This window comes from Biomphalaria glabrata, chromosome 5, assembly GCF_947242115.1.
Source record: "Biomphalaria glabrata chromosome 5, xgBioGlab47.1, whole genome shotgun sequence".
In the NCBI taxonomy this organism is placed as follows: domain Eukaryota; kingdom Metazoa; phylum Mollusca; class Gastropoda; family Planorbidae; genus Biomphalaria; species Biomphalaria glabrata.
Window position 1 is genome coordinate 14,260,752 of NC_074715.1, and position 26,146 is coordinate 14,286,897.

A 26,146-nucleotide genomic window follows, 5' to 3' on the forward strand; every position below is an offset into this window, starting at 1 on the left:
AACTCTAAGTCGTTGGTGTTCCTGGCTGATTCCGGCAACCCATTCCATTCTCTAATTGCACTAGGGAAGAAGGAGCACTTGTACGAATCTGTTATAGCGTATGGTATCAGAAATCTTTGTGTCTTTCTGAGTATTTCATTAGGTTTTTTTTTTCTATTTGTAAATTCTGGTTCATTGTTTTTATGTAATATAGCTACTTTACTTTGTATTCCTCTTTCCTGAAGTCTCTCTAAGTTTAATGATGTTACCCTTATCAAATTGGATATATCTTACCACATTATTCACCACTTACACTAGTTTCCTTTGAGTTTTCTTGGCATGCCTACTCTCTGTGTCTGGTATGTGGTCAAACGAATTCACAGAGTGTATTTTACATTCTCATCTATAACACTTCCCTTGTGTTCGGTGTCTAATGAAATGTTTAAATATGAGCTTCAGATACGTGTTAAAGTAACGTAGAGTTACGTGTCACATATACGTGTTACAGATACGCGTTACAGCCACGTGTTACAGCTACGCGTTACAGCCACGCGTTACAGCCACGTGTTACAGCCACGCGTTACAGCCACGTGTTACAGCTACGCGTTACAGCTACGCGTTGCAGTTACGCGTTACATTGAAACAATCCAATAAAAAAACGACAAAGAAATACAAGTCTCCAATATAAATGTCTTTTAATGCCAACATGATTACAACATTGATACTCAGATCATCAAAAAAAAAACAAAACAAGATCATGGAATCTGTACATCAACATAGGGACTGAAGTAGGCAGACAAGTCTTTGAAGACAATCACATGGGAATCAACGAGAAGGATTTTACCAGAGTGAGAATGTAAGCACACACGCACACATACACACACACACCACACTCACACAAACATGTATAAACTCACACGTACACACACACACATATATATACATATATATATATATATATATAATCGCATTTACGCATATACACTCACACATACAAACACACACACATACAGAGTATAAATGAACATTCAGAAAAATACCAAAAAAAAATTATTATATATATATATATGGTCGGCTAGCTGGTTCCACTGGGTGACATGTTCTCAACATGAAATCTACTTCCTCCCAATCCCAGCCAAGGAGTAACACATTGCACTATTGCAAAGAATATCGGCATGTGATGCCAACTTTAGAGACAACGAAGTCGTACATGGCAGTAACAAACTATAAATAGCTAGCTTATTTGGTGTCTCCGGTGTACACAATGAAAGAAAGTGTTGATAAGCTAGGCCTTTTTTAAAAAGTCTAGGTGAACTTTTTAGCACTGCATAATGACATTTTCTAAGCGCTTCTGTTTGTAGCACAAACTAATTTCAAGGAAGCATTAGACTTTGACTCTAGGACTTTAGCAGTGTTTTAAAACTAATGGGCGACTATCTATCGGTAACAGAGGAGATTTGATACGATGATCAACTGTCGTGCATTGATATCATGTTAAAGTTAGGGCCGAATTCTTTTGTATCTAGTTGGCAACAGTGAGGGTCAATTTTAGCGTCAATGACATTGTTTCGTTTATCGTGCAAATCACCAATACAGTTTGTACATATATAAGAAGTATCTCGACTGGTCATCAGAAAATTTTGTTTTTATTCAAAACCAATTCTACTACCTCGCTTGTTGAGTCCGCTCATGACATGACAATAAGATACACTGTCAAGAAGGAAAGTGGCCTAAACTTTTTCTTTTCTTGCACGAAACCAAGAACATTGTTCATTACAATTTGTATCGTATTTTCCCTAATTTTGTATTCAGATAGAAAAACCCGTTAGACCCATAAATATATATATATATTTTAAAAAAATGTATCAAGTACAGACCTATGTATTTTTTTGTTACTTTGTTAAAATACCTAAAATCTAACTATATACACATATAAGTATTTAGTAAATATATATCGTATATGGTATTTATATATATATATAGGTATAGGTATATATATATATATATATATATATATATATATATATATATATATATATATATATATATTTATATTGCACTGTTGGAATGACATCTGCTTGAGTGACATGGCGTATTATCAGAGATGTATAGAGAGAGAGAGAGAGAGAGAAAGAGAGAGAGGTTTCGCCAAAAAAAACTATGAATGGTTGAAGGGGAATGGAAAAAAAATGGGGGGGGGGCAAACGTTGAGGGGCGTGAAATAGAGTGAGACAGACACTGCCATGGCAAGAGGGGGCACGGAGTGGAGGAGGACCAAAGGGAGTAGGTAGTGGGAGCCAAGGGTAAGTACAAGGGAGACAATGAGGCAGTTTGTTTTCTCCTTTCCACTTGGCTTCTCAACCATAAATTATATACAGAACTCAATTTCAGCATTATTTTCATTAATCAATATAATTTTAGCACTTTTGGCTTAGGACTACTCTGATTGTATCTACACGTGAATATTTTATTATTATTAAAGTATTATTAGCAGATCAAGCAGATGTAGATTTAGATAGATATAATCAATAAGCGTGGTCGTGAGGCCAAGTGCGCTTGAACTTGGCTTGGCTTGGCTAATGTACCACGCATAGTGTCTCCATATGAATACACCTGTGTATTATGCATAAGGCTACAAAAGTCGTGGCACTGTGTACCGTGTGGGTTACCTCAATCTACACCAGGGCTGTTTGATTCTTTTGATGCTGGCACTTCTAAACCATACAATATCTCAAATCAAATTCACCAACTGCTAGCCAGAGCCACTCCTGTTGAACCCACTAAAACACCCTCATTAAATAAACCCACTAAAACACACTCATTAAATAAACCCACTAAAACACCCTCATTAAATAAACCCACTAAAACACCCTCATTAAATAAACCCACTAAAACACCCTCATTAAATAAACCCACTAAAACACCCTCATTAAATAAACCCACTAAAGCAGCAATACCAAAGTACCTCAAAACCTAGTAATAAACTTTCAAAGTATCAAGAACAAATAATCTGACTTAGAAATCTTATTAGAAAATGAGAAGCCAACCAACATACCTGGATTAGTGGTAGATTATTATATTATCCCTTTACTATCTGACCATATATCATTAAAATAAATAGGCTATTAGAAGCAGTTACCAATCTAAAACCAAACTGAGAACTTATACCCTGAACACATTTAACTTTCAAAAATCATTACTATCAGAAAAAGACATAAATCAACCTGTTGATGAGCTCTGGAACTCTATTAAAAGCCATCTTAAAAACATTACAGAAAATTCAGTACCAACTAGATGTTCGTCAACTAAAATAAATAAATACTGGTTTAAACACAAATTAAAGAAACTTTTAAAGTAGAAAACCTTTTTAAAAATAAAAAAAATGCAAAGAAACTAAGTTAGAAAGAGTCCACAAAAAGTACCTAAATACTAAACACCTTACTCAAAAAGTTAGAAGCAGATCGCTGAGTGAATACATAAATAAAGCAATATCAGAATATAACAATAAAAAGGTATGGTCATACATGATATATAAGAATATGGAAACAACAGGAATATCCCCATTTAAAAGTGGTTAACTTAACACTTAATGATACTGAAATTAAAGCTAACATTCTGAATAAATATTTTGCATCAGCATTCTCAGCCCCAGGTGACAAAATCAAATTAATAAATTTAAACCAAGTATAAAACATAGGATATATAAATATACAAGAGAAAGGAATCCTAAAACTATTAGCTGGCATAAAACCAAGTAAAGCTTCTGGACCTGATTGTATTCCAGCTGGATTGCTCAAAGAACTAAGCCACGAACTAGCACCAGTGTTCAAAATACTTTTTTCAGACTTCGCTTAATCAATTACCAGTTCAATCAATTAAAGTCTGCGCTTGTTCTGAATATCACAATAGCTAGCATTCATTTGTTTTCAGTATGATTTCATGCTACTGAATGATATCAGGTTTAGTGGTATTTACAAAAAGCTTTTTATGAGAGAAAAAAAAACGGACGAAATTTTGATATTAATTGAAAGACATAAACGTTAAAAAAATCTAATCCTGTATACAGTGTTTATAATACCAGAACACATAATATGTAGCAACATCATAAATCACATAGATTAACATAATGTCCTCACTCCATACCAACATGGCTTCAGGAAGTATACGTCAGGTGAAACTCAACTAATAGGATTAATTGATGATTTTTTTCCCAAGGGATTAAATAATAGTGAGCCAATAGATGCAATTTTATTAGACTTTTCTTAGACATTTGACAACGCTCACGACCATAGCCTGTTTAAAAAACTAAAATACTTTGGCATTAATAGTTCGTTACATCAATAGACTCATGATTTCCTAAAATGGAGAGAATAAACTGTGATAATAAATGGCTCTAAATCAACACCAATAACAGTAAACTCAGGTGTACCTCAATGAACAGTCTTAAGTCCACTACTGTTTCTAATTTACATAAATGACCTACCCAATTGCATTAGTTCAGGAACAAAAGTCAGATTATTTGCCGACCATTGCATAATATATAGAACAATAAAAACAACACAAGATACAGAAATTTTACAAAGAGAATTAGAAGAGTTACATAAATAGAAATCAAATTGGAGCATGTCTTTTCACCCAGAAAATTGCCAGTTATTAAGAGTTTAAAAAACTAAAACAAATAAAAACTACTTATTTTATTCATGGTAAACCAGTTGCACAGACTAAAAACTAAAAATATCTTGTCGAAATGAAAAGCTATCATGAACTCTCCATATTGATGAAATTGAAAAAAAAAAAAGCAAAACATTAGAGTTTATTGAATTAAAATTTAACAAATCAAATCAAATAGAAGCATAAAAATAAAATGCTATTTATCCTTAGGCCAATAATAGAATATGCATCCTCTGTTTGGGACCCCTCAACTCAAGAAAACATTAAGAAACTGGAACAGACACAGGAACAGATACAAAATAGAGCAGTGAGATTCATAACAAACGAATATTCACATTTGATTAGAATAACACCATGAGTTTCGAGACACTACAGGAAAAAGAATTAAAAGTAAAGTAGCAGTAATACATAAAGCACGAAACCAGAATTTACAGATAGAAAAACAAAACCTAATAAAATACTCAGAAAGACTCAAAGATAGAGGCACATTTCTTAATTCATATGCTAGAACGAACTCGTACAAGTGCTCCTTTTCCCCTAGTGCCATTAGAGAATGGAATGGGTTGCCTGAATCAGCCAAGAAAACCAATAGCTAAGAGTTTAAGTCATTGATTAACATGCACGACTAGATCGACACCACATGAAATGCGTAGGTAATTATCTTCTTTTTTGAAGTAACGTCTGTAATTTATAGGATAAGATAGGTATATATAGGATAAGATAGGTATATTTATATGTATAATTGAGATTGAATTTTAAGAATAAATTTTATGTAAACAAAAGGTGACACATAATTTACTAATCAATGAAACAATTGAAAGAACACGGGAGCCTCAAACGACAATACCACATTGACTGGGTTTAGCAGACGGCTCATGTGGCCAGATTTCTCCAGCAACTTCGAGAGAAATCATATAAAATCACTTTTACGCATTAAAGTTGAGAAAAAAATCACAACCATAGGGGTTCTCAGGCTTGTGTTGATTTCCATTTGTTAAATTAAAGTGAAAAAAAACAACAACACCAACAAAAACTCATAAATAGTCTTAAATATTAATGAATTGAACAAGGGTAAAAAAATATTCACAAATATAAAAATAATAATTAAAAAATAACATAATACTCGTCTTGTAATGTCATGGAGTCATATATAACAACAATACGTCATCACAATGGCATGACATATCACTTGTTTTGTTTGTTTAAATAAATAAGTACAGCCAATAACAGAATTTATTTGAATAGCACAGAATTCGCAACATCTGTCCCGGACAAACACAGTTATATCCACACGCAAGAACATGTCATACACGCTCTCAGACACACACACACACAGTGACACACACACATATATCAAGGTTCTCTCGGAAACAGGTACATCCAACAAAAAGTAGGTAATATATATATATATATACATACGAATGATCTATTACACTGTAGGATATCTCTTGTAGTCCAGTCTGTCACTCCTCTTCATAGGCCTGAATAATGATCAACGAGCTATTGGTCTCCACTGCCCACAGGTTGCGACGTCGTAGGTCAGTGTTGAGGCCTATATTAATGACTGGTCTTGCCTTTATTTATGTATTTCTCTATGAAGGACACACATTGTGTATGTGTGTGTGTGTGTGTGGGGGGGGTCATATGAAAGGTTTAACCAGCCTTGCTCTGGAGATGTAGTTTTCTTGTTGTTTTTTTTTGTATCTCCGCCAATATGAGAAAGGGAAGCCACCACCCCAATCCAAGTGTATACAAATGATTTGTTCAATTAAAGCAAGGTCCTTAATGATGACCACGGTATAGAACACTATCACAATGGGGTGCTTTATATAATTGTTTGAACTTGAAACAATAACAAATCATGACTTATTAATTTTTCTTGATAAACAATGTGGATTCAGTCTGTAGTTCAAAATGCATAGGTCTTTAACATAAAGTCTAATAAAGCTTTACAATAGCTATGCAACTTTAAATATGCAAATATGTACTATTCCTACTCTATGCACGTTATACATTTCTTTCCAATTAAGTTTTATAAAAATTATTTTCTTGGAGTTCTCCGAGTTAAAAAAAAATTAATAAAATAAACATCTTTATATTTCTTTCTTTTGACAAATGACAATAACTTTTTTTTTACTGTTAAACGTAATTTGTTTATCATAATGACGGCTAATATTCACATAGATATTAATGAGTCCTTCTTACAGTTGTTACAGGGCCGGATGGAAGTATGTGGAGGCCTAGGGGCCGGATTTTTGTGGAGGCTGCAACCATTTTTCGATAGATTAAATAAAAGATCCATTTAAAAACGAAAATAGCATGCTATATTTTTATATTTTAGAAGAAATGGTTTCTTTGTTATGTAATCTAAATTTAATTTTAGAAAATATTTAATATGCAGATTTTAGTTTTAAAACGTGTCTATTTTTGAGTTTGTGGAGGGTTAAGGCTCTTGGTTGAGGCATTGTCGTAAATGCGGGGCTGTATTGACTGATTCTGAACATGCTTCAAGCTTACACTTCTTCATTACGACATGTTTTGACAGCCGTAAAAAAATGCGAACAAAAAAATATGTTAAAAAAAAATAATTTCAAAGTTTGTGGCCAGTCAAAATTCGAATATATTTTTATCTCTTTCGCGGAGGCCCCTTTCTTATGGATAGCCCGGGGCTGTAGCTATGCCTGTCCTCCCTTAAATCCGGCCCTGAGTTGATAAAAAAAAAAAACCAGAACCCCTCAATATATATACCATGCATGACATTTTAACTAATCCACAATTGCGTTTAAAAACGAACAGATGGTACTAACTTTAAATGCTTTCTGTTGTGTTGGCAGTATGGCTTATATCACGGTCAGCAGTCTGTAGATACGCGTTCTGTTGGAGAGAACTCAGAACTCCCATTTAGAATCAAATTAGCCAATCTATGTTTTTATAAAATAGCCATAAAACAAATAGATTTAAATTACAATTTTGAAAAAAAAATCTGATCTGAAGCCTTATATCAGATTACAAATGTCTAACACAGTATCAGCTTGGAGTAGAGCCATTCACCCGTTTTCTTTAATCATTGTGTGTATTCTAATAATAATCGGGAAAGTTCCATTCCCAGCACTGAGCGCCTTTCAGATCAGGGCCACCACACGCTTCGCGAAGGATCGCCTTTTATGTAGACGCTGTTACCATTGAGATCAGTAAACGTAAGTCTGTTTGTAAATGTTTTTGTGTTTGTGTGTGACGGCTCAATAACACATACAACCCGTAACCAGCATGTCCGGGATATGCCAGATCTCGTTGTGCTTCTCCAAGATCAGATCCAAAGGCTCGTAGCCTGTTGGCGCGCACACGGGCGCCGGAACGACATTCGGTATTTTGCTGTGCAGAAGGTACTTGATGGACGAGAAGTCACTCTTGGGTTTGTACCTGTAAGGGCAGCTACCCTTGCAGTAGAAGAACTCCACGGTCTGTGGGTGTATTCCAAGGTTGTCCCAACCAATGTCTTTGATATTGATGATAATGCTGTGCCTGCAGCATTTGTTCTGCTCGCAAGGCTGAGACTCCACCTGCCGCTTGTCTCTGCGGATGTTCAAGTCCCTGGTCATGGTGGTGATCTCGATCACCGCCTTCGACACCTGCACTTTCGGAGTCGCCGCCTTCCCCCCGCGCTTCTTCCCCGAGGAGCCTGATCTTTTAACACCGGCAGCGTTATAGTTCCTGACGACCTCTTCAATGGTCAATGAAAGCTGCAACGTGTTATCCTCGAGGTCGAAGATGTGAGAGAGCTTCTGGTAGTCAAGGGGGATCTCTACCGACTTGTAGTTCTGACCCACCAGAATGTCCGCGCTGCCCAGCGGGATGACCTCACCGTGATGCGCGCGCTCCGGAGGCGATGTCCGTAAAAGGTAAACGCCCACATTGAATGTCTTTGCCGCCTTTTTCGCCTGACGTTGCAGCTGATTCTTGTGGAATCGAATGCGCATGCGCAGCAAGGCCGACTTCATGACTAGCTCAAGATAGACATCATCCGGTTGTTTGACAGTTCTATGGAAGATGAATGACTTCAGGAAAGTTGTCATGGGTAAAGATTTCAAAAACATTTTGTTAATATCTTTCTTTTTTTGACCTGTGAACAGAAAAAAATAAAAATGTTTGAGAAAATGGCTTTTTATTTATTGAATTTCTACATGTATTGGATGGGGGGGGGGGGGGTACTCATACTGAATTTAACCACTGTTAACCAGGGTGTCATGTGGCCAGCACAACGACCAATCGCCTTTACTTTTACCCAACTTATGTCAGGTTCCCATTAGAGCTGAGTGGACTCAGATGCGCCCAAAGATCCCAGTCTTCACCAGGATTCGAACCCAGGACCCTCGGTTCGAAAGCCAAGCGCTTTACTGCTCAGCACCTCCAAATCTGCTCTTCACCTCATTATTTTTAAGATCCGAATTACGTTCTATAATCAATAAACTATAATGAAAGAGATAAGAAGGGAAAAAGCGATATAGGTAAATGTAGTGACGATATAATGAAAAAAACAACAGAAAAAGAACAGATGAAGATTGAAAAAGATTTTTGAAATAAATTAACAAAATAACCCATGTCAGGGTCGCTATATTTCAAATCCTATCTCCCAGCTAAGAAATCGAATTGATGTTACAGGCCAGGCAGATATTAAGTGTACAAGTTTTGGGATTGGGCAGATATTAAATGCACACGTTTGGGGATTGGGCAGATATTAAATGCACAAGTTTGGGGATTGGGCAGATATTAAATGCACAAGTTTGGGGATTGGGCAGATATTAAATGCACAAGTTTGGGGATTGGGCAGATATTAAATGCACAAGTTTGGGGATTGGGCAGATATTAAATGCACAAGTTTGGGGATTGGGCAGATATTAAATGCACAAGTTTGGGGATTGGGCAGATATTAAATGCACAAGTTTGGGGATTGGGCAGATATTAAATGCACAAGTTTGGGGATTGGGCAGATATTAAATGCACAAGTTTGGGGATTGGGCAGATATTAAATACACAAGTTTGGGGATTGGGCAGATATTAAATGCACAAGTTTGGGGATTGGGCAGATATTAAATGTACAAGTTTGGGGATTGGGCAGATATTAAATGCACAAGTTTGGGGATTGGGCAGATATTAAATGCACAAGTTTGGGGATTGGGCAGATATTAAATGCACAAGTTTGGGGATTGGGCAGATATTAAATGCACAAGTTTGGGGATTGGGCAGATATTAAAGTTACAAACCGGGCAGGTGTTACTGCTACAAGTCAGGCATGGCACTCAGATTTAAAGCTACAAGCCGAGCAGATAATAAGGCTACACGTTATGTAAACAATTACGTTACAATGTTATGCAGCTACATGTTGACTAGATCCACGATAAAAGCCATCTATTTAAAAATCACCTTTCCATACCCCATTTTTTTAGTTTTGAAAATCTCGGCAAGATCTCGCCCTGGCTTCACACGTCACAGCTACTCCGCAAAACAAATAATGCACTGGCTAATTATAGCTGTAATTAACGGAGAAGTCATCGGTCACGAGCCATTAGGTTCACGTGACAAGTCAGATCTGGTGAAATCCATCGAGGCTTTAAAAAATCCGGGGCAATGACTTGGAATTAGAAAAGCAAGACGAGGAAAATAATTCGCGCCAAGACCAATCGTTTATAGAGATGCCTGAACACTGACCTGTGACGTGGCAACGAGCTATTGGTCTAAGCTGCCCACAGGTTTTATAATGCAGTGAAAACTGAACGGATGAATGCAAACGTAGGTATACGTAATGTGTTGTAATTGTACATGTAAACAGACTTTGGGCTACAGGAATTCTCCATTTGTAGAAATCGCAAAGGTTTTATGTGGCCAAAGGTTTTAAGCTTTCGTGTTTTCACAATAGTAAGCAGGTCGTCATGAGCTCCGATCGCTACAGTAACCCTGTCTCTGATTTCTTGGTTTGTGATGCGGTCTTTGAATGTGATGCCTAGGATCCTTCTGTAGCATCTCAATTCCATTGCTAGGATCCTCCTCTCAAGCTCTGCATTCAACGTCCACGACTCACAAGCATATAAAAATGTGGCCATGACCAGAGAGCGCATCAGTCTGATTTTGGTGCCGAGGGCTAAGCCCTTATCTTTCCATATTATTTTAAGTTTTGAAAGGGCTGCTGTGGACTGTGCTATTCGGGCCAATAATTCGGGTTTTGTTCCCTCATCTGAGACAATAGCTCCGAGGTATTTGAAGCTGTTAACTCTAGTTAGCTTTTCACCTCCAATACTGATGCCTCTTTTAAAGCCCTGATGGCTATTGGTCATAATTTGAGTTTTTTCGGCATTTATTTGCATGCCATATGCTGCGGAAGTCTTGTCAATGCGCATCACCAGGTCAGCTAGTTCTTCTTCTGTCCCTGCTAGGCCGTCTATGTCATCTGCGAAGCGAAAGCTTAAAACCTTTGGCCACATTACGAGATCTACGGGGCTCGCAAAGACCTTTCTTCAGGGAACAGTGCCAGGAAAAGAAGAAGAGGCAGACAGAAAAGCGATGGGAGGACAACATTAAAGAATGGACAGGCCTGCCATTGAGAGAGGTTCTGAACAAGGCAAAAAAAAGGGAGGAATGGAGAAAGACGGTCGACAAATCTTGCCTGGTGCCCCAACGGTCCAACAGACTAAGGGATAGGTAAAGGTAAAGGTAAAAAGAAATCGCAATCTTAATTAATTTATTACATAATTTTGATACTGGGACCAGAACACTCATTTAGAAGACAAACACTAGACCTAAAGGATGTTCATAATTTATTGAATCAAATTTTATAAACAATGCGGCAAGGTGGTAACAAAATATAATGAAACACAGAAACGCACGATAAGATATTTGATTTCCACATCGCTGTACAGAGTTTGTAATGTCTTGGCAGAGTCCTAAACACAGAACGACGTAGTGCGCACGGATCTAGGGTCACGCTTTTTTCCTCTATGTCTCATACAGCCGTGATACAGGATTCTGTACTCGTCAAAGTACCGAGAGAAGTGTAAACAGGAAGTTTACAAAATGGCTTTGTGAATATTCAAGTTTTTTTGAAACAGAAGATTGGAGAATGAAAGGGAGTTAATTGGAAATAAAAGGTGTATATATAAGTCTATGGTTTGTACTTTATTTCCAGTTCGAGATGCTTAGATTTGAAAACCTAGTAAAGGGGAGACTAACAAATATGGAGTTCATTATGTTAATAAGCTTCAAGCTTCATGATAAATACTTTTGGGGATCTATGGGTGTAATCTTGTTTTAGTGTGTGTTAATAGTTTGTGTTCAATCTTTTCGTGATATCTTCTTGGTGAATGAAATTGTTTAATGTTTTATATCTTCGCAGTAGTAATCTCTGACATAACGCTGGACATTTAGGTCACCTGATTTGAAACACAGATATAAGCACACCGTCAACATATAATTTCATCGTTACTGGTACCATTATAACCTATGAATAACTCATTATCCATAGTTTCCTACAAGGCTAGATGGCTGAGTAGTGCAGTGCTCGGCTTCCGAACCGAGGTGTCCCGTGTTCGAATCCTTTTTAAGACTTTAAAAAAAAATAATTTCGGGATCGTTAGGGCGCCCCTGAGACCACCGAGCTCCAATGGGTACGTGACGCTACGATAGGAAAGGTAAAGGCGTATGGTCTTTGTGCAGGCCACATGACACCCTCGTTAACCGTGGGCCACAGAAACAGATGACCTTTACATCGTCTGCCCAATATCTCGCAAGGTTCGAAACGGGAACTTTACTTTTAGGCCTACTATCCATAGTTTCCACTGCCCTGAATATGATTCGCGTGTCCTATTTTGCCCACTCCAGCATTATAAATGACTCATAAAGAAAAAATGATACTCTTATTTATAGATATATGTTCTCTGTGAAGATAAACGCAACACCTTTTAATAGACTTGTACTTCTCTTCATGACTGTAACAGGAGAACAGCTTTCTGAATCAACTAGACATATCAGACACTTGCCTGGAGCTGAGAGATCCATCTCCTATTATGACGTGCGCAACGGATGAATTTGTGCGTCTAACATAGATAGATAGACACAAGAGTTCCATCTAAGCCGGCTTTAAGATGTGTCTAAGTTCCCGTGCCTCGAGAAGCCCTCGCGCTGAACGAAATGTGTTTAAAACTGATGGCACAATACAAGACAGCCAGCGAAGAAGGCGTGGCCTCTTACATATTGTTTACAGCGGAAGTGACCAAAGACTATTACTATTACACATGACGTCACTATTCGACGAGATGGGTCGGGAATTTCCAAATACTATTAATAGACGTCTAGAACCGGCTTCTGTTTTTGAGCAGCTTTCGGAAGCATCAACGTTGCTAGGATATAAAAAGGGAGACAAGATGAATTGGAGAAGTCAATGTATAAAAATCCTTCTGTTTTTGTTTTCCAATAAATGCAATTGTATTATGCTTCAATGTATCTCTCATGTGTGACATACCAACCTCCTTAAATGTAACAGCTCACTATATTTCACCTCCGTCAACTATGGCCCAAAGCGATTGCGAATTCTGGGAGTTCAATTTTTTTCTTCCCCCCAAAAAAATCTCCCTGCAACGCGCCTCTTTTTTTTTTTTTTTTTCGATATTTACGGTATAAAAAAAAAATTCAGGTTTTCAAGCAAACTTCCATCATTTTATTGCACTTTTCAGCAATGTAGAATCACATTTCTAAACTCTTTCTCTTACAGCTCAAGGACATTTGTATTATTTAGTTGGCAGCATTGACCTTTCAATATGACGTTGTTGTTTTTCTTTTTCTCTATTTATGTGAAAATCTCTTCAGATCTTCTTCTTTTCATTTTAATAACATTTCAATGTTTCTTTTGGTTCCATTATATCACCACCGCATTTCTTAAGATAGTTTTATCTTCTTTTTCTCTCTTTCTGAATTTGATTGTAAAATGTTTCGGATGTTCCCGTCAGAGTTGAAGAAAATCTACTTCCTAGTCCAAACCTCCTGCAGGACGACGAGGGATGGCAGCGGGCAGGGTTTGAACCCGGGACCATCGAGACAACCGAACGACAGTCCAGTGCGCATACCGCACGACCAGGCTTGAAGAACGTAAACAGGATCTTTTAAATATCAATCTGAAAGTAACCAAAGAGCAGATAACTGTGATCAACTTTAACCCTTAAAGTGCTAAGCTGTTTTACAATGAGTGCATACACTGTGGAATTATGATTCTGATGATTAGATTGAGGCTAAACTACCACACGCGTCTTTAAGGGTTAAGTGTGAAAATCCTGAATGAGAAAACGTGCACACTTCCTCCATTCGATCTGATGGAAATGGCACTTGAAAACAAAAAGTTGTTTAATGGCTCAGTAAACAGAAATATTGATCTCATTGAAGTACAGGCTAATAGATGCTTGTTACTCACCCAGAACTAAAACAGACCAATGGTTATACAGACAAATAGAGACAGAGATTATAATTGACGCGAGGTTCTCATTCTGTTTTTGAACGGCACTAGCCAGGAAGAATGTCGTTGGTCGGGACAGTGAGGGGGAACGATATGTTTAGAACCGCTCGTATTAGGTAAGATGCTGAGGGTCACAAGGGGCAATGAACTCGCACTGGAAAAGTTCTGACTCGATAGGTCAATCATTCGCATTGGGTTTTATATAGGAACACCCTAATCCCCCCTCCACCCCATCCTCTTTTCTTTACTTTTTTTTTGTTTCCATCACCAAAGAGAGGCAACCCGTGCTCTTGAATGTTACATGTAAAACAAGGGAAACAACCCAATAAATGGACGCAAAACCACCGCACTAGGTGATGAGAATAAAAAGCAAGGGAAAGAACGAGAGTGTGCGAGGGACGTTCAGGTGTGGGAGGATAAAAGGAGGGAGGTAATACAAAGGTATACGTGGTCCCCAACCTCAAACCTCATGCAGCAACCTTTAGGTAACAACTCCCACCTCCCCCCCCCTCCCCTTTCTTTGCTTTTAATACTAAATATAGGTGAGCTGAGGTCAATAGAAAGGTTAAAAAAAAAAAGGTGCCAATGGGATTGTGAGGGGGGGGGGCAGGGTTAAAGATGTTGGCTCAAGCTAAAGGCGACATTCAGGAATCCACCCACACCACAGAGTACCTGCGACCTTCACCTTAATATGTAGGTTATATTTTTCTTTTTTAGCTTTCAAGTCTTCATGGCTTAAAATAGAGCGTAAACTATACACACGATGAAGAGAGCTCTGTTTTTTTTTTCTGAAACTTCGCTTCGGCATATCCAGGCCCCATTTCTTGGAGTCTATTACAAGCATTCAAAATGTTAATTACAACCGAAATCTAGTCATAAAAAAATGTGTGTCTCTATGTGTGTGTGCAGGGGCGTAGCTCGGAATTCGCCATCATATGGGCGCCCGGGGGGGGGGGCTTGACCTTTTTTTGGGAGGGGGGCTGCATTTTGCGTAATATTTACTATTTAATGTAAAAACCCGATCATTTGGGGACCTCCCTCAAGTGGGGGTCCTGGGGGATATTCTAATTCTCCCCCTCCCAGCCTAGCTACGCCACTGTGTGTGTGTGTGTATGTGTGTGTGTGTTAAAAAAGATGAAGAGAAGTCATTTTTTTATCAGTGATGCTCACACTATGTCTTGCCAGACGCGGTGTTATGCGACACCCACGATGCACAACGAAGCCTCAGAGACTCTGTGGTCTGTTGGATATTTGGAGGTGATGAGGAACAAGATACGCCCACCCCCTCCCACCACCCGCAGGCCGAAGAAAAAAGGTTGACCACCACTGGTCTATATCGTCTGTTCAGCAAATGTAAAAACTGTTTCGATTAGTTACGAATGTCACGATGACATGGCATCCATACTGACTAGCGCTTTGGCAGCAACAGCAGCGACAACAAAAACAACTTGAATAACAGCAATAACAACAAAAAACTCAACCGCAATAAGAACAACAGTAATAACAACACAAAAAACAACAACAGCAATGACAATAACAGCAAAAAACCAACAATCTTTACAGCAATAACAACCACAAGAGCAATAAAAACTGCAACAGCATTAACGACTACAACAGCATTAACAACTACAACAGCAATAACAACTGCAACAGCAATAACAACCACAACAACAATAACAACCACAACAGCAATAACAACCACAACAACAATAACAACTGCAAGAGCAATAACAACCACAACAGCAATAACAACTGCAACAACAATAACAACTACAACAACAATAACAACCACAACAACAATAACAACCACAACAGCAATAACAACCACAAACACAATAACAACCACAACAGCAATAACAACCACAACAGCAATAACAACTGCAACAACAATAACGACCACAACAGTAATAACAACTACAACAGCAATAACAACTACAACAGTACTAACAATAATATTAGTAATAACATTAATAACAACAATAACAACAACGAAAGCAATAGCAATAAAAACAACAACAAAAATACCATAGCTACAGCAAGAACAACAACAGCAGAAACAGTAATAACAGCTACAACAACATAGCTGACACATCGCTAATGTCTGTAACACAGAAATGTTAATCTCTAGGAAGTTTATTTGATTGACTTAAACTCTTCGACGAAAAGCTAATTGCCTATGTTCGTGCAAGCCACCACTTGCACATCGTGACCTAGTCTCACTTAAATGAACTGATAATAGTCTTTCCTTTCATCTGCGCAACTCTCACGAGATCGCGTTGAACCGACGCTCGTACCTAAATAAAAAGTTACAATTTGTACAGCTTCAGGTGTTTTTTTAAAAAAGTAACTGTTAAATCAAATAATTACCTGAGAGTTAGCTCCACTTGTCTGAACTCTTTTTATTTCTAAGTCACATTCAGCATACAAGATTTTTTATCTTTTTTTTTTTTTTTTTCAAATGATGTGCCAAATTTAAGAGTTTAGCTTCAATGTCATTCATAATTTGGTAAACAATTGTTTGTTAAAGTTACACATTATTGTAGCTATTTCATGCCTTACGAAATGTTTGTATGGTGTGCAATAGCTTTTGAATTCCACAAGCTAATGGGGAAAAAAGGAATCGGTTCTAAAAAAGGTTTATAATTGCTAGCATAAAACTGTGAATGAATTAGAATGTAAAATAAATGTTTTTTTTTGTTTTTTAAAAAGATCTTGTAACTGTGATACACTTGATTTTAGCTTGGTATTTCTAGTGGTCCTATCTTATCTTATCGTATCTTATTAATTTCACATCTTCCTTCAAAAGAGAAGATAATCAAGTTCCAAACGTAAACTCTGCTTAATTATTTGGTTTTCCTGGCTGATTCAGGCAACCCGCTCCACCCTCTAATGGCACTAGGGAAAAAAGTAGCACTTACTTGAATTTGTCCTAGCATGCGGAATATGAAGTGTGCCTTCATCTTTGAGTCTTTTTGTGTGTTTTATTTGGTTGTGTGTTATTGTTGGTAAGATAAGGTTCAATGGTTTAGGTATCATTAAATAAAATATTATATAATATATAATTATAACTTTCTTTCCATCTAACGATGATTCTATTCGGCAGGAAGTGTCGCCGCCATGATGCAATAACTTGAACTTCATTCTCTTAATTAAAATGTTTCAGAAACAATAAGCAATAGGTCATCATTTATAAGTACTCTTGTGGGAGATACGCCCCCCCCCAGTCCACAACGCTTTCCCGCTTCAGCTTGTAGTCCACACCCTCCAACTTATTCACCGATACCTAAAACAAAGGTTGTTGATGATGATGCAACCCTTCCGTTTTGTTGACATTCTTGGCTACCGGAGTGGTTCAGATCAGTACAAACGATTACATCACCATCAGCCTGCTAGGTCTATACTTGGTATCGACTACCTACTTCTTGCTATGTGTCCTAGACTGTGGTACTTGCTACAAGACTGTGGACTGCGTTACACGCCACCAAGGAAATCGACAAACTGAGCTGCGTTTTGTGGGCGTTCATTGACTTTTAAAGCGTTGATTTTAAACGATAGAGAGACATTGAATGGGGGGGGGGGATAACTGTGGAACAAGAGGCCACATGATGGACAAAGTAACTTATCAAGATGTGGAAACAGTGAAGGCCAAATAAATGACAGAGCAATGCTTTAGAGCAGTGTTTCCCAAACTGTGTTCCGTGGAACCCTAGTGTTCCTCGCCGCGAGGCCTGAATAGGTGTTCCACGAACTTCTGGAGTAATTAACTAGTAGGCCACCTTGTGAATAAACCTCTGAAAAAATAGCAAAGTTTTCCGCTAAATGCTCAGAATGTGCGAAATGTTCCGTTAAGAAAAAAGTTTGGGAACCATTGACATAGAATAATGCTAAAATGTGGACAAGGTTGTTAAGAAGAAAACATTGAAGTATGCCAAAAGGTGCCAAAAAGACTGACGAATGTGTGGATCTAGGCCAGCTACTGATATTTTCTACACAAATAAAAATTAAAAAAAAAAAAGCTTATATTGAGTGAAAGTTTCGCAACTATTTTGAATCAATCATGTAATAATTAAAAAAAAATAATCTTATTCAATGTTTTTGTTTAGTGCAACTTTCATGCTTATAACATGCTATGGTCCAATCACTTTTGTGGACCAAATTTGGGGGGTTGGGTTGGGGGTGCTGCCTTTTCAAAAAGCAATTTAAAAAAAAAACAACGTTGCTCGAATCTGAGTTTGGGCTCTAGGTTTCGATCCTCCATGATGGAAGGCCGGCGAGTTAGCCTCTGAGCTATTCAAGTACTTATAAAAATAGAAGTTTTTTTTATAGATTTCTATTGCTAGTTTCAAGTATTTAACGAATGACCTTCTTTCTCTACACAAAGCTTGCCTCCTCTTATCTCCCCTTAGCTTAGTACATTTTCAATATAAAACAAAATTTACTTATTACGACTAATTGGCTAATTCATTGGTAATTATTTTTGAACTCAAATTGTGCAAAGTTTCAACTTGATCCTAGAATGGGAAGCGGGAGAAATGACATGTACAAGATTCCTCCCAGACAGAGCTGATATAAGATTTGTAATAAAAAGAAATTCGCTTTAGCTTCACTTTTTAACAACTTCTGCCACACACCTCGCACAGATCGTTGCAGACGACAGGACAGAGGATGTGTTTTCCGTGTGCAACATTTGGTCGAGAACTAAGAATACATGTCGCAATCTCAAGATCTTTCTTCCATTTTTATGTGAGCGTAAACTTTGGGGAAGACCCAAGTCGTAAAGTTGATCACGTTAATGTTAAATACAGAGTTGTTTCTCTTTGTTTTTTTGGGGGGGTTCTCCCGCGTTTCTAGTATCACCGATGTAGAAAGAACAAAAGTCAAAAGTTTCCAAATAAGACAGGAAGTTAAACGATCAGACGATGTCTACACCTTAGCTAAGCGCTTCTCTCTGTCCGAATAATAAGTTACTGTCGTTCGGAATGCAGGACATCTCTTAGCCGCCAGGAACAGGGCCTAGAATTCGTCGGGAACAGGGCATAGAATCCGTCGGTAGGGTGAAAGGATGTCGAAGCTGAAACTCCTTTTGAGACAAGACGAGATGCTGAGACAGTCTTGTGTAGTACGTGGAACGGAACGGGCAATGTGTCTTAAGGTTCCTTGTCCTTGCGCAAGTCCTGACCCCAATCATGAACTAGTTTCCTCTGTCAAAACATTGCCCCCCCCCCCCCATCGTGCAAGACACAACATCAATAGATGATGCATATGTTTCCTCGTCCTCTCTCTGCAGTGGCAGCATCGTAATTTGCATTACCCTTTAAATCGCCAAAGTTCTTGCCTCTTGCGCAAGTGACAAACTCTGAACTGGGCTAGTACTGCATTTTCTTCACGCTTAAGTGCCCACGCTGCGTCCTTAAGGTCAAATCATCTCAACTGCCTCCTAAGCTCTCTTGTTTTATTGGATAGCGTTCTCCAAGCCTTATGCTATACATTGGCATTCTCACGTGGGCCACCATAGCCAAATGTGCAGAGGCATCAACTGTGCAAAGACCGTACACGAGGTCCGCGTCCTCTTTGAGCTATGTCAATGTTAGCCACATACTGCCTTCTCGATTTCCCGCCTCGCGGACTGTTGTTTTTAATTTGCAGCAGACGACAAAATAACACAGTCATTATATTATTAACCACTGCTGACAAAGTTTAAAGGTCAAAATGGAGGTGTTGGGGGTGGATAATCGCTTGAGATAAATAAAATAAAAAAAGAAGGCATCGATTCCTCATGCTTCCAAGGCTGAAAACAATAGCCAAGTGTTTGACACGTCAACATCAAGGCATTCTAATCTCAGACATTAACCATTCATAGTTATCAATAGAGAGAAATTAGAGAGGGGGACGGGGGGGGGGCGGAGATGGAAACGGGGAGAGCAAACAGACAAGAGCTGGTTTAAATATATTATAGTAAATACATTTATAGATCTGTTCAACAGTGCGATTACATAATAACACAGGAATCAGAAATAGCTTTCATTCCGTGGCAGTATCGAGTCCAGAAAATGGATATGTAAACATGAGATTCGATACCACAAAGCACCGATTCCAACTTGCCACGATGCAAGGACATTTCAATAAATCCAAACAATATATGCATTACAAAAGTAAAATAGTTTTTTTTTTATGTACCTCGTAGCATTCAAATATATGTAGCATCGGAGACGTAAATTCTTTGTTTACATTCTTGTATTTTAGTCGCCAGTGCTACACAAGTGCACCATAAAATAAAATTGAAACAATTTTTGGAGATTTTCACAATAAACTAGACAATGTCAAGGACGCTAGTAAAAGTTCAGGGCAGATAATATAAAGGTCAGTTGTTTCTGTGGTCCACGGTTAACAAGGGCGTCATGTGGCCAGTACAGCGACCAACCGCTTTTACTTTCCTCAACTAATGTCAGGTACCCATTAGAGCTTGGTGTACTCAGAGGCGCCCAAAGATCCCTTTCAAAAATTCCAGTCTTCACGAGGATTCGAACCCGGGATCTCGGTTCGGAAGCCAAGCACCTTACCGCTCAGCCACCGCACGCTTAATTGAACTTTTATGTTGTCAAGTGATTAAAAGATGGAAGCGAAAGAGATCAGAGATTCTACAACATCACAAAAGTGCACACAGATAATAATAATATCGCTTTTTAAAAAACCTAGCGCTTGTGAACACTTCATTTGTTCTGTACACCGGATACACCACAAAGCTCGCTGTTTACGCAATAATAGATTTAGTTCACTCGGAGGAGTCCTAAGAATCCAGAAATTCAAAATCTCAGTCTTGACAAGGATTTCAACCCATACCTTTGGGTTCACAAGTACATTCTTCATTACTTAGCCATTCTGTCATAGGCAAACATTTAAGAGATGAAACTTAAAAAAAAAATAAGAAACGATATTTAACATTTTTAAGAACTGGAATGGGAATCGAGGCTGATAAAATTGATGCGGTATCGATATGATTCGAAATAACTAGAATTGTCCATTACTTTTGTATACTTTATAAACGATTACTTTTGTATACTTTTGTGTAAACGATATTCACGTCTGCTAGTTTTGAAAATTGGTAGAAAGATAAAAGAGCTCCATCTGTCGGGAGATTTGTGAATGGAAGTGAGTAGATAAATCAGCGCATGAAATGCTCACCATATGATATATGTTTATTGGATTATTTATATCTCCGAAAACTAGCGTAGTAAATATAAAAAAGACGAAAATAGATTTTGATGATCGGGTGGAATAGGAAAAACTCTGTGTTTTTTTTGGTTTCGTTTTCTTTGTCAGGCGTATAGAGGAAACACAGTAACAAAAGAGTCAATGGTCAGTTAAATAAATGCAACATTAATTAATGAAAAAATGAAGTAAGATAAAAAAAAAAGCCAAAAGATACTAAAGTCATTGGTCAGTAGATGTAACATTAATTAACGAAAAATAGTCACTGGTCAGTAAGATAAAAAGATACCATGAGATACTAAAGTCATTGGTCAGCAGATAAGCGACCACAATGAGAAACGGAAAACATTGATTTGTAGAATTAATAGCAAACAGTGAGGTAGTAGCCACTGATCAGTAGAGCAGTAGAAACGCTGACAGTCATGGGTCATTCATTGTCCACGGAGGTAGAGTGGACTGAGCTCGTACAACAGATGTGGTGGTCGAAACAGTTGGACGTAGGAATAGTGGCAACCTAACATTCTAATGATGATGATAATGATAGTGGTGTTGTTTATGTTGGTGATGATGTTATGGTGATGATGAAAATAATGATGATTATATTGATAATGGTGGTGATAAAGATTGAAAGTGGTACAAGGATGATGATGATGATAACGATTACAATGGCGCTGGTTCTAATAATTACAATAATAATTAGCATGATATTGGTGACGATATTCAAATTTGATCATTAAGATATGCGCCTAAAAATCGACCATGTGAATTTAATTATTTCATAGTATAGCAAAGTTAATTTAAGAGAACAGAATCTAAATAATGTATTGGTCAGTGTGAAATCTTTTAGTTACATTTCATATAAAAAGTTCCCCTTTCAGACCTTGTGCTCCATAGGGCAGATGATGTAAAGGTCATCTGTTTTTGTGGCCCACGGTTAACGAGGGTGTCATGTGGCCAGCACAACGACCAACCGCCTTTACCTTTCCCCAACTAATGTCAGGTACCCATTAGAGCTGGGTGGACTCAGAGGCGACCAAAGATCCCGAAAGTAAAAATCCCAGTCTTCACCAGGATTCGAACCCTGGACCCCCCAGTTCGGATGCCAAGCGCTTTACCGCTCAGCCACCGCGCCTCCAAATTTCATTGAAAATAGGCTCTAATTTCTGAATTTTCGTAACAAATATTTGAGAAAAAACAAGCAAAAATAACAACAGTAGAATGACCCCATTAGTTCCTGGCAAAACACCAACAATGCCCGGCGATATGTCTGACAGAGCTTCTGCAGGAATCTTTCGTTTCATTTGTTAACGTCTTTGATTTGTACAACGTCCGGTTTAGTTACTCATACGTTCTACAGGGGAGAGAAAGCACGATTAGTTAGTCCGATGTGTCACACTCCGGGAATTCCTTAACGACATTCACAACTCGAGCCAAAAGCAACAAACCCAGCCCACTATGACTTGCTTGTATGTCTTTCCAGTTGCCTAGTCTGTCCAGTTGCCTAGTCTGTCCAGTTGCCTAGTCTGTCCAGTTGCCTAGTCTGTCTGTCCAGCTCCTTACTCTAACCATTTTGCCTAGTTTTTCTGTCCAGTTGAATATTCTCTCTGCCCAGTTCCCTAATCTATCCAGTTGCTTAGTCTGTCTGCCCAGTTCCCTAATCTATCCAGTTGCTTAGTCTCTCTGCCCAGTTCCCTAATCTATCCAGTTGCTTAGTCTGTCTGCTCAGTTGCCTAGTCTGACCAGTTGCCTAGTCTGACCAGTTGTCTACTCTGCCCAATGGCCTAGTCTGACCAGTTGCCTATTCTGACCAGTTGTCTACTCTGCCCAATGGCCTAGTCTGCTCAGTGGCCTAGTCTGCCCAGTTGCCCAATCTGCCCAGTTGTTTAGTGTGTCCAGCTATCTAGTCGTATCTCTAATCTCTACCCAGCAACATTTCCGAAGCCAAAGTCTCTAGCCTCTATAATAGTTCGGCCAGATGGCGAATTCAGGTTCAAGGCTGTCCCCTGCACTCGATTAACACCTATTCTTATCTTCACCTCATGCAGGACAAAAGTGGTCGGTGTTGGGCCAGGTTCCAAAGCGGGACTATCGTGACGACAGCGCACACCACACAGCCAGGCAGACACCCCGGCCAGTCGATGGAGATAGCTTTAATGGAGTGAGCATAACCGCAATCCACCATCGACTCACCAACGGACATTGTGTATAAGATAAAAAAAAAATTCTATCAACAATGAAATGGGATCAAGTCAACGTCTATCAACAATGAAATGGGATCAAGTCAACGTCTATCAACAATGAAATGGGATCAAGTCAACGTCTATCAACAATGAAATGGGATCAAGTCAACGTTTATCAACAATGAAATGGGATCAAGTCAACGTCTATCAACAATGAAATGGGATCAAGTCAACGTCTATCAACAATGAAATGGGATCAAGTCAACGTCTATCAACAATGAAATGGGATCAAGTCAACGTCTATCAACAATGAAATGGGATCAAGTCAACGTCTATCAACAATGAAATGGGATCAAGTCAACGTCTATCAACAATGAAATGGGATCAAGTCAACGTCGATCAACAATGAAATGGGATCAAGTCAACGTCTATCAACAATGAAATGGGATCAAGTCAACGTCTATCAACAATGAAATGGGATCAAGTCAACGTCTATCAACAATGAAATGGGATCAAGTCAACGTCTATCAACAATGAAATGGGATCAAGTCAACGTCTATCAACAATGAAATGGGATCAAGTCAACGTCTATCAACAATGGAATCGAACTCAAAGCCAAAGCCAAAAGCAAATAATGAGCATTGCTAGAATTCTCCCGCGACCATGTGTTGGACAGAAAAAAATGGTCCCCCCCCCTACCCCTGCCACCATCTGTTGGCCTGCCGGGGCTGTAAGTCAACGCGCCGTGCTGATAAACACCGCTGTCAAGTGGTTCGAAGTGTTGGCCCTGGCCCATAGACCATAGGGCCAGGTGCTGGACCTGGCTTTACCCGGGGAAGAAAAAAGAAAAACAAACCACTAGGCCCCACAACTTTTGTTCCTCCCTATTTTCGTCATTTTGTGTGTGCATGTATTATTTCGTTTCTGAGTGCGCGTGTGTTTTTAAACTTAGGGGTGGGCGGAGGGCGTTTAAAATGAAAAAAAAAAATATATATAATACTAGTGTTTATTTTACTAAATGGTTAAAATAGAGGCAAAGTGTTTATGTACAGATATAGATTGTGTATTGTGATAGGCGCAATGTGTGCAGGTGAGTTCTAAACATCGTACAAGAGGAAACCATTAAACACAGAGACGAGAATAGAAGTCTGTTGCACTGGTACCAAGTTATTGTTTACAAATTATACGGACAGCTTGTTTTAAAATAGATCCGTTTAGGAATGCCAATTTGGCCCATGTGAGACTGTTGATTGTAATCGCTTCAGGAACTTCTGGTCATCGCTTGAGACTGTAAAGTTGGTCCTTGCAGGGGTACAGAAAGTTGCGCAGTACAGGAATGCGGAATGTACTAAACAGCAGTGTGTTCTTATGGAGTGTGTGTGTGTGTGTGTGTTTCTAATGTCTCGTGTAACTTTTAGTAGAATTAATGCAGATGAGGGAATAACAGAATAACAAAGGATGAACAGCGGAAGAGTGGGAAACTGAATCCGAAACGATTTTTTACTAAGCTTATACTAATATACTAAGTACTTATACTAAGTCCTTCTGTCTATTACAGCATAGGATGGGTTGCCTGAATCAGCCAGAATTTAAGTCATGGATTAGCTTGCATGACTAGATTGACCTAGGGACACGCGTAGGAAGTAATCATCTTCTTTTCGTTTTTTTCATTTTTTTTTTTGAAGTAACGTCTGTATTTTATAAGATAAGAAGATAATACATTGTCCATCCAAGTGGCGCGCCATAAAAAATTAAGAATCACTGTAGGGCAGGGCTATAACAGTATGTTGAAACATGAAAGCAATAGTTTTTAACTGAGTTGAAATATATTTATAAAATCATTTGGTATCCTGTTATTTAGTTTGTGTTTTCTTATTTAAAAAAAAAAACAAGAAGTTTCCAAAATCCAAGCCTTTATTGAAGACTTATGACAACCTTAAGTACTACAAGGGTAAGTTGGATTAGCTGTCTGGAGCTACAGCCCCCCCCCTCCCACACACACCCCCCCAGCCCCATCAACATGTATATAAGTAGATGTGCCAAGTTGATGTGTGTTAAGATTAACTTAAGATACACAATGAGGAAGAAAGTGTAAGATAGAAAAGTACCACGAATAAACAGTCTAGTCGATGCTGTGAATGAATAGTAAGATGTACAATGTAAATGACAATACATTTACTGCGTAGGAATGAAGAAATGTATATCATTAGAATGCAGTAGCAATATCGGAATGCAAAGATGCACATTGGAATGTGTAGAACAGTACGGTTTAATAGTGAATAGATGTACAGTTTAGCAATAATGAAATCCTCATTTTAAGAATGCTATTTTAGAAATGAAGAAATGTGCAATTAAAGAATGAAGAGATGTACTGTTTAAGAATGAAGAGATGCACAGTTTAAGAATGAAGAGATGCACAGTTTAAGAATGAAGAGATGCACAGTTTAAGAGTGAAGAGATGTACAGTTTAAGAATGAAGAGATGTACCGTTTAAGAATGAAGAGATGTACCGTTTATGAATCTAGGCATGCAAATGAAAATGGAAAGATGTCTATTGTAGAATTCGACATACAAACCCAGTAATCGTTGTTTGGGAAATATGAAGTCTGTCTGC

General features: G+C 38.3%; 1 protein-coding gene across 3 annotated transcripts in view; it reads right to left on the reverse strand.

Annotated features, from left to right (window-relative positions):
* Positions 1–657: 657 nt before the first annotated feature.
* The window catches only part of LOC106061205 (inhibin beta A chain-like), a 63,494-nt gene continuing 38,005 nt past the window's right edge, over positions 658–26,146 (reverse strand). For all 3 annotated transcript variants that reach the window (XM_056030940.1, XM_056030941.1, XM_056030939.1), the window contains exon 3: positions 658–8,770. In XM_056030940.1, coding sequence (XP_055886915.1) covers positions 7,890–8,770 — 881 coding nt within the window. In that variant the 3' untranslated portion in view covers positions 658–7,889. The remainder of the gene's footprint in view (positions 8,771–26,146) is intronic.